This window comes from Grammomys surdaster, unplaced genomic scaffold (genome assembly GCF_004785775.1).
Source record: "Grammomys surdaster isolate TR1022 unplaced genomic scaffold, NIH_TR_1.0 126178, whole genome shotgun sequence".
NCBI lineage: Eukaryota > Metazoa > Chordata > Mammalia > Rodentia > Muridae > Grammomys > Grammomys surdaster.
In genome coordinates, this window is record NW_021620984.1 from 8,299,746 (window position 1) to 8,310,197 (window position 10,452).

At 39.9% G+C, this 10,452-nt stretch overlaps 1 protein-coding gene across 1 annotated transcript in view; it reads right to left on the reverse strand.

Annotated features, from left to right (window-relative positions):
• Positions 1-1,780: 1,780 nt before the first annotated feature.
• The window catches only part of Cfap97 (cilia and flagella associated protein 97), a 33,816-nt gene continuing 25,144 nt past the window's right edge, over positions 1,781-10,452 (reverse strand). The window contains exons 4-5 of the mRNA XM_028757651.1: positions 5,760-5,910; positions 1,781-4,786 (exon numbers count right to left, since the gene is read on the reverse strand). Coding sequence (XP_028613484.1) covers positions 4,659-4,786; positions 5,760-5,910 — 279 coding nt within the window. The 3' untranslated portion in view covers positions 1,781-4,658. The remainder of the gene's footprint in view (positions 4,787-5,759; positions 5,911-10,452) is intronic.

Consider the following 10,452-nt stretch of genomic DNA (forward strand, 5'->3'; position numbering starts at 1 on the left):
ACCGATTATCATTCAAGAAGGTTTTTTCTTGAAGTACCTTCTAAAAGATCAGTACCACTAAAATCCTTGCTTCCTCCCCCCTAGCATTCACAGCTGGAACGAGGTTCTGCTGACCAACCCATTCTGGGCTCCTTCATCCTTTTCCATCCAGGTGTATAGCGGCATTTGGACACCCCAAGAACAAGCAGAACATGTGGAACCCCGGGTTCAGGCAACATTCCCCATCTCAAGTGAGAAAAAGCTAGCTCATATTCAAAGACAGACTGGTAAAAGCAGAGAGGGGGAGCACAAGTGTGGACAGGGCTACTTCACTGTAGCCGTCGTTATTCTGATTTTATCATTTGATTACCGATACTGTGCCCGGCACTGAATACAGTCAAGTACGAATGCCCCATCACATGACTTTTTGGGAGGTGCTTCTGGGGCTTTGTTAGTAAGTAATGGCAGAGGCTGGAGGCATAAATGACTCAGCCTGACATAAGGCTAGGGGCCATGGGATACTGTGTGTCTAGGAAGTAGTTATGCAAGACAGCTGCTGGAGCCAGCAGGATGACTTGATGGTAGAAAGCATTGCCACGCATGTGGGACAACCTTGAGTTTTGTCCCCAGAACCCACATCAAGGTAGAGGAGAGAACTGACTCCACAAATTGTCCTCTAACTACTATACATAGACCACAGGGCACAAGAGCAAGCAAAAGAAAGTTGTTTTTTTTTTTAAATAAAAAAGATGTGTGAATCACTGTGCTTTCTGAACAATTTCTATTTCATACAATAATATCATTTTCTCTTTTTTTTTTTTAGGACAAATGTTTAGTAATTAGGAGTTATGTTGGTTTAATAAGGTGGTGATTTGTAGGTCCTCCTCCAACAGTCTTGACTTCATGAGCACTGAGCAGTTAGCTAGGATTCCAGTACTAGGCATTGTTTCCCGCTTGTTACGTGGTCCAGGTAGAGAGTTGGTGGTTACTGCTAAGGCAGACATGCCACTACTGCACCCTGATGCCACACTGGCCATTGTTGTGTAGCATAGGCTTCACAGTTGGGTAAGACTGTTGGTTGGGCACTTCCTTTGGAAGCTTGAATGATACCTTCTGGTACCATGAAAGCCAGTCCTCAGGGAGTGGGCATCCAGGTTAGCTCCAGCTCAGGAGCCTCTGTGTCTGGTGTTCAATCAATGGCTGAACATGTTCAACAACTGGTCTGAAGTGCATTGTGGTTTCAGCAATGGGCACTTACCTTTCACCTCTAGGGGACAACTTGAAAACCATCTCTGGATTTGAAAATCAAAATTACCGGACATAATACAACCCATTTGTGCTATGCATCCTTCATGTGTGCAGAGAAATTGGGTTCTTCAAGTGCCTTCAGCTTGTTTGTTTGAGATATGACTCATCATCATACAGCACGGGCTAGCCTGGGACTCATGGTGTAGTTGAGGATGACTTTCAACTTCTTGTCCTTCCTGCCTACTGGGCTTATGGGCTGGGAAGGGCAACTGCCACCTTCAGCCCAATGACACCATCAAACCTTCTCTAAAGAGAAAACCACCCAGCATTAACCACACTCCTTCAAGCTCTAAAGCAATGTCCATTGTACTGCAGCAGCATAACAATCTTACAAGAGGAATCAAAGCATGTGCTTCAAAGAAAGCTGACCAGGAGTGTCAGATTAAACACATTTTCCCAAAGAAATATCACATTTTCAAAAATACAACTAACTGCTAATTTCAAAATTTTATTCTAATTCTAAAAATATGAATAAAACAGAATCAAAACTTGGTTCTCTTTAAATATTTTATTTCTTCAGTAGGCCAAGCTAGTTTTTCATGCCTAAAATATGACAAACTAGAACATATTTTAAATAGATGGTTTAAAAGTTTCTTGCTAATCTTTATTCATGAAAATAAGCAACTCAGTCATTAGCAGTGAGCTCATTCGCTGTGATGGTGTATAGACATTTACACACTAAGACTTTGGCATTTATGACGATACAGGTTTTGCGTTGCTAACCAGGGCAAAGTTGCATCTTCAGCTTTACTGTAATCTTAATACTTTGGAGTTGCTGCATTGTATCTGCAGATGAGAAGCAGACCTATCACAATCACCTTTCAAAGCTGCACAGCCCGTTTTTGATACTTGGGTTGAGCACAACTGCATGATGCTACTTTCCAAGCAAACCGCAGAGTTAACTGGAGTAGCTGTGAGAGCGGTTTGGATGGAGACTGAAAGAGGAGGGGAGCACAAGGTAGGAGCTACTCCTTACGAAGTAATTTTAATAGTTTGAAATCTTTCACAAAAACTTACTAGAAAAGGAGATAACATCTGACAGAGATGAAAACAGTTCTCAGATCTGTCTACTAGCCAGCAGACCAGCACACTAGCTACAGACGCGGATCTTCCAAGAGTGTGTGGTAAGGACCAGCCAGCCAACCATGCGACAGTGCTAACCCTACAGATAGGTGCTGGTGAGGCTGAAGAGAGTGATGTACTCACGATTGCTCCACTGCAAACGCCTCCTAAGTCCTTCCCTACAGTTCCTTGACTTACATCCATCCGTGAGTTCTGTTTGAAATTCCTACCCATCTCTACACAGTCATCATATATGTACACCTATGTTAAAACATGCTCAATTGTTTTTAAAAGATGGTGCCTTTTGCTTGCAGTTGATTCCTTGTTATTGGTAATACTTAGATAAACTTCTTTCAAAAAGTAAAAGCTAAGGCATAAATCAGCATTTAAAATCAAAGTCTAGCTTTAGCTATGAAATGTGGAGACCAAATAAAATGTACTCATAGGCTAATGCCATTGTGAACATAAAAGGTTTTACATATACACATTTCTTTCTCCACAAAAATCTGCTTTAAATTGATTAATTCACTACTGGGCAAATGCCAAAATGCTGCATTTTAAATTTAAGTTGTTACAAAAACATAAAAGTGCAGTGTTAAAAACTAAGACAAAATAAATCCTTTGTACAGCTAAGGGTATATAAAGCAGGTATAAAATCTTGTTCACCAGAACAAAAAAACAAATTGCTAAAGAATATTACAGCCCTCCAAAAGCAGCAGAAAAACCCTCAGTCATGTTGTATTCTGATCCATTTTGTGTGTGTGTGCGTGTGTGACGGTCTGAGTGTGTGCTGCATGTGCTAGTGTTTTTTTTTTTTTTTTTGGCCTCACTATTCCCTATCTTCACTGCTCTATCTGAGACACGGTCTATTAGAGTAAGACCAACAACTCATGCCCTGGCGTTTGTTTGTAAGTGCAGCCGGCCTCCTGCTAATGAGGGGGAAGCAGGTGTGGCATGCCACACTGCTGGAGCACTGACACTGTGGTAGGGAGAATTCATATTTTCAGAAAAATGCGTCATTGAATATGAAACGTATGCATATCTACTAAAGGCATCCTGACAAAACCAGCAATGAAAAGTTTATGCCTATGAAATACCACACACTTTGTTCTATAAAACAGCCTCTAGGTTGACAGAAAAATATTCTAGTTTTCATAGTCAACTATTTCACACCTACGTGTCACTAGCAATTCCATGAGGATTAACAGACCTTTAAATGTGAGACTGAACAGTGCGTCTAGGAGTCAGCCAAACCAGACCAAGGAAATTCACTAACATTAAGACAGTAGCTTTAACCAATGTGTGATTAGTTTCTTTCCTGTTTATATTTGGTCTCTCTAAAGCGTTTCCTCCTTACTCTAAGCCTTCTGTTGATACAATCAATGCACAACGACAGCGCCCGCACTAGCAGGATCGTTTCAAACACACAAGCTCTAACAGACATACCCTAGGTCTAACAGACCCTAGGTCTGCTTCTGGTTCTTTAAGCTGCCAGTGTTGCTCACTGAACCAACAAACACTTGCTTTTGTTTATGACGCAAATGATCTGGATACAAACCAGTCACAAGTTATAAGACCTGAGGCTGTTAAAGCCTACCTCTTGCCTCAGAATCCTTAAGAGTATTTTACCAGATGGCATAAAAAAAAAATGAAACAGAAGCTTCTAAAGCAAAGCCCTATTATTCACAGTGTGAAATGGTTTGGAATGGATAATCAGACTCTTAAGGAGAAGCGTCTTTGGTGAATTAAGAATTGCACCAGTACAAGCTGCTTGCCCTCCTCTTCCAATCTAATTCAGCTTCTCCATGAAAACAAATTTCAAGGTTTTTTTCAGAAGGAGTGTAACATTCACATAAGCAAGTGATGACTCGAGTTACAGACAATCTAAAGCAGACAGAAGCCCGAGATGCTTAAGTTTACCAGGTACGCTCTTTGTTTAACGCTGGCAATAACTGAAAATCGTATAGATTATGAACTATATAGTGAGCATCTTGGTTTCAACATGGATTGTCATCACTGCTCTGTCAGCACAACAACTGAATTTCTATATTGAAGAAACATTCATGTGTAACACCTTCCTCTATTAAACACATAGAGCTCCTATAAATATGCCCCACATGAAACACTGATTTTACATCAAAGTGTCTTTCGATAACAATTTGCACTGAATAACAATAAATTATATTCATTGTTGTATAAATTGTTGAAAAAAAGTATTATAGATGTTTGCAAATAGTTATAGTAGTACAGAAAAATACATTGTTAAAATAGGACGAACAGATGAACAATGTATATCATAAAAAAAGGTTTTACAACCAAGCAGTACGAACATTCGGGGGTTTCGGTCTTAGCAAAAAGCCACTGGATGTTTCCAACACTGATCGATCAGTCTTACAACTGAGACCACTGGTTGCACTGGATGTCCTGGAAGCTCCTCCTGAACATAATACACAAAGATAAAAAGTGGTCAAATATTTGAATCAAGTACACAAGTCTTCATCTGATAAAGTTCATTTCCTAATTTAAGACTAGACTGGTTTTCCTTCCTCTTCCCAGATGCATCTAATACTCTAATGCAGTGGTTCTCAATAGACCTGTGCTTTAGAATTCCCTGTGGAGCTTACGGCTACTCATGTAAGTCAAGTGAAACACTTGGCATAACTATTTACGTTTACTTGACAAACATTTGGCTATGTTCAAGACATGGTACTAAATATCAGTTACCAGGACAAGACTGTATCTTAAGTCACTATAAATACCATGTTTTTAAATGAGTGAGATGACCAGTCAATAACTAAGTCACATGAGCACTGACAAATTACAGCCCTACTAGAGCTTCCAATTTTCTTTAGTAATGGCTTACAGTTTTAAGTAAAAATATAGTTTAGAATCCATCAGCTTCTGTGTCTGACTTTCTGTATGTTGTATACCTTGGCATTAAATTCCTAGATCTCTAGGGTAGAGAAGTGGCTAGGTCTTTAACTTATTACATATTTCACATTAAAAAGAATTACATCTTTAGTGTGTTAATTTTGTAAGGGTTACAAGGTACTAGCAAATGTTTACAATGGGCTAGAGAGAATGTTTCAGCCACATTCAAGCAGCCTAGCAATGTATTCTTTAAACACACATACTGAAACTAAAAGGCACTCCTGCAGTATCTGAGGAAATACTGTTATTTTCCCTCATTTTATCCTTTGGCTTTCTCTCTATGCTATCATTATATACATGCACATACATGTACATGAAGTACAAAATTGAGTGAAATGCAAAGATGTGTCAGTGAGAAATGAAATGCATTCTAAATGTTAGCATTTGAAATCTCTACCATATGAACATATATTACACTTTTTATTTTTAGAAAAGATAAAGGAGACAACCAAGTAAAAAATAGGTTTTGATATTCTTACTCAGTGGGCTATAATGGCCAAGAGTAGATCTCACTCGTCGGACGGACGGTGAAGGGTTGAGGTAACTCATATTCCGATGGTAGTCCATCAGCTGTTCAGAGCGTTTCATGCCAACTGTTGGCTTCACAGCTTCAAGCCGTTTCAATAAAGCCTTCATACAAAATATCAAAGTTAATACTAATTAAATACCAATGATTTCTAAAAACTCAAAAGATTCTACAACCTGAAATTCACTAAGGAAAAACAGTGTAAGAAATTTTTCTTACTTGGGTTGAAGAAGAACCTACACCCACTCTGACTATATTCTCATTATTTTCCCATATATCTACAGATAAGTGTAATCTTCTCTCCTCAACAAGGAAACTTTGCAACAGAGGAGATCATTACATAAAATTACAAGCACTCAGAAAGCAGAGCTGTGGAGTCCAGTCCTAACAATACATCTACACGACGACTCAAGGCTCAGGGAGCACGGATGGAGACGGGTTAGAAAGACTAAAGCCAGAAGAGTAGAGGCTCCGCTGAGAGACATCGTCTCCTATCAGTGTCAGAGCTATGCTCACACAACAGCAATACACATACCAACGTGGACAGGGACAAGCCCTTGAGGCCTGAACCTACACAAAAGTGCAGGCAACTAAGGGCAGCTGAGCATGGGCAAAGCAGTCTTCTCCTGGGAAGAACACAATCAGTTAGCCAATATAAATGGTCAGCCCTAAAAACATACATACACATAACATTTTACAGGCTGAGCAGGTTATATTTAGGAATATATATTACATATATATGTGTGTGTGTGTGTGTGTGTGTGTATGTAACAATAACAAAAGGCCTTTAATTTCAAAGAGGAGGGTTATATGGATGGGTTTAAAGGGTGAAATGAAAAAGAGAAAATTATGTGATTATATTATAATCTCAAAAAATAATTAAAACTCAATAATACACATTCAGGAAAACTCAAATGGTTTTCCCTAACACATACATTAATCACACCACTATGATTAAATGACTTCTACAGTTTGGATGTGTTTCCCTTAGAGGCTTGGTCCCAACCCTCTGTGGTGCTCCCTCTCCCCCCCCATCTCATGAGCTCATGAGATCTGACCTCATGCTGTCTGGTTCCTATTTATTTATTTATTTTTCATTTCTATTTTTTAAATTGGATATTTTATTTATATTTCAGATGTGATCCTCTTTTCCCATTTCCCTCCCACCCAGGGACCCCCTATCCAATCCCTCCTCCTCCTGCTTCTATGAAGATGTGCCCCCACCCTCCCACCCACTCCCACCTCCCCGCCCTCAAATTCCTCCACACTAGGGCATCATGCCTTTTGGGACCAAGGACTTCCTCTCCCACCTATGCCCAACAAGGCCATTCTCCCCTAAATATACAGCTGGGGCCATGGGTCCCTCCCTATGTGTTCCCAGGCTGGTGGTTTAGACCCTGGGAGCTCTGGTTGGTTGGTATTGTTGCTCTCCCCATGGGGCCACAAACCCTTTCAGTTCCTTCAGTCTTTCTCTAACTCCTCCATTGGGAACCCCATGATCAGTGGATGCTGTGAGCATCCACCTTTTTTATGTCAGGCTCTGGCAGATCTCCAAGGAGACAGCTATATCAGGCTCCTGTCAGCATGAACTTCCTGGCATTCACATCAGCATCTACCTTTGGTGACTGCACATGGGATGGATACCCAGATGGGACAGTCTCCAGACAACCTATCCTTCAGTTTCTGTCCCACACTTTGTCTCCATATTTGCTCCCATGAGTATTTTGTTACTCCTTCTAAGACAGATAGAAGCACCCACACTTTTGTCTTCCTTCATCATGAGTTTCATGTGGTCTGTGAGTTGTATCTTGAGTATTGTGAGCTTTTGGGCTAATATCCAATTATCGGTGAGTGCATGCCATATGTGTTCTTTTGTGATTGGGTTACCTCACTCAGGATGGTATTTTCTAGTTCCATCCATTTGCCTTAGAATTTCTTGAATTCATTGTTTTTAATAGTTGAGTAATATTTCAATGTGTAAATAGGAATGAATTCACACACCTATGGTCACTTGATCTTTGACAAAGGAGCTAAAACTGTCCAGTAGAAAAAGGACAGCATTTTCAATAAATGGTGCTGGTTCAACTGGAGGACAACATGTAGAAGAATGCAAATCGATCCATTCTTATCTCCTTGTACAAAGCTCAAGTCTAAGTGGATAAAGGACCTCCACATAAAACCAGATACACTGAAACTAATAGAAGAGAAGGTGGGGAAGACCATTGAATACTTGGGCACAGGGGAAAAGTTCCTGAACAGATCACCAATGGCTTATGCTCTAAGATCAAAAATTGACAAATGGGACCTCATAAAATTGCAAAGCTTATATAAGGCAAAGGACACTGTCAATAGGACAAAACGGCAACCAACAGATTGGGAAAAGATCTTTACCAATTCCACATCTGATAGAGGGTTAATATCCAATATATACAAAGAACTCAAGAAATTAGACTCCAGACAACCAAATAACCCTATCAAAAATGGGGTATAGAGCTAAACAAAGAATTCTCAACTGAGGACACTCGAATGGCCGAGAAGCACCTAAAGAAATGTTCAGCATCCTTAGTCATCAGGGAAATGCAAATGAGATTCCACTTCACACCAGTCAGAATTGCTAAGATCAAAAACTCAGGTGATAGCAGATGCTGGCAAGGATGTGGAGAAAGAGGAACACTCCTCCACTTTTGGTGGGATTGCAAGATGGTGCAACAACTCTGGAAATCAGTCAGGTTTCTCAGAAAATTGGACATAGCATTGCCTGAGGACCCAGCTATACCACTCCTGGGCATATACCCAGAAGATGCTCCAACATTTAACAAGGACATATGCTCCACGATGTTCATAGCAGCCTTATTTATAATACCCAGAAGCTGGAAAGAACTCAGATGTCCTTCAACAAAGGAATGGATACAGAAAATGTGGCAGTCTTGAAAAGTGGCTGGGCTCTGATCTCCCAAGGGACTAACCCACTGATGGATTACAACCGAGAGGACTACTAGAAAGCAATGGAAACTGGGAGACTGGCTCTTTATGAATAAACAGGTTGCTAGGACCATGCCTTAAAAGGATCTGTCTTGTCCCTAGCCTCTTCTGTCATTCTCTGCCTCCTGATTGTCATGAGATAAGCAACTTCCCTCTGTGATACTCTTCTACCAATAGGTTTCTGCCTTGCCATAGCTAGTCATGAACTGAATCCTGGAGACAAAACAAACCTTTCTGCTCCTAAATTGTTATCTCAGATATTGTCACAGCAGCTAAAAGGTAACTTGCATGAAGCTCCCAACAGATGTGACAGGTTAGGCTTTGAAAAGGACTGTAAGTTGAAATATAATAAGCTCTGTTTCTTCATACACATGACATACAGAAGAGGTACATAATGGTAACAATCCAATGTCAAACCAGTGGAACCATCACCAACTTAAAGTTAGGACAAATTCTCCCTACATGCTCTAGAGAGCAGTAGCTAGCTGCAGTCACATCTCACATAGAACACAGAAGATAGGTGGTCTCAAGCCCCATTCTCAATTCTACTGCCCAATGTTTTACATGCTTAAGATTCCAGGTAAAATTTTCTATGGAAAACAATTGTTTTAACTGCTAAGAAGCTAGAAAACAAGTTACTAGGGAATACAAAGCCTTTTAGAGGATATAGGATACAGAGCAAAGCAGCATAGTCACCAAGAAGAAGGCATTTTCTTTAACACGATTAATACTCCTAATTTGATTTTTAAAAAGATTTATAATATATGTACATGTGCATGCCTGGAGCATACATGTACGCCATATATTGAATAGTATCCAATGAGGGCAGGAGATGGTACAAGATTGCCTGACGTGCTCTAGCAAACCAGGCTTTCAGCTCCATTCATTCTTTCTTAACTCAAAGTTCAAAGGCTTCTGATTTTCAGAGATCTTTGAGAAAGGAACCAAATACTTCATGGGATTGATTCACAGATCTGTTTGATTATTATCTTAAAAGATACAATTTTTTTTTCTGGTACAAACTTATTTTTATCTAAAGATATGCAGTAAAATTCACATTTAAAAAATTAGCCTCAAGAGTTCAAAAGACAAGTTTTCTTTATCATAGAAACCCAAGCTTGGAGACAAACAAGGTGCAAAACACATGAGGTAGGCAGACCTAGGAGACAGACAGGTCCTCTGCTTTCCTTTTGAAAGCTGGAGCAGCAGTCACTGCCTAGTGACGTCTTAACAGCTGGAAAGAGTTCTTGTTGAGCTCAGAGTTCTACCTGACTGTAGTGTCTCTCTGTACTTTTTCTAAAGAAACATACCATCTTTCTTTGTAGACAGAGGAGCTGTACAATGTAGGTGCCAAATTTTTCTAAAATGATGCTCTCCCCTACCTGCAATTGCACAAAAATCCTAGAAATCATATTTTCAATACATTTTACAGGGTAAAGATATTATTTGTTGATTTCTCTGATTAGCTGAATAACTACTTATTAAACTATATGCAACAGAAACCTTGACATTTTCAATTAATCTGATAAAATTATATGTGTATGTGTATATGTGCATTTTTTCTTGGTGGGGGACAATATTGGTCACACACACACACACACACACACACAGGGAGAGAGAGAGAGAGAGAGAGAGAGAGAGAGAGAGAGAGAGAGAGAGAGAGA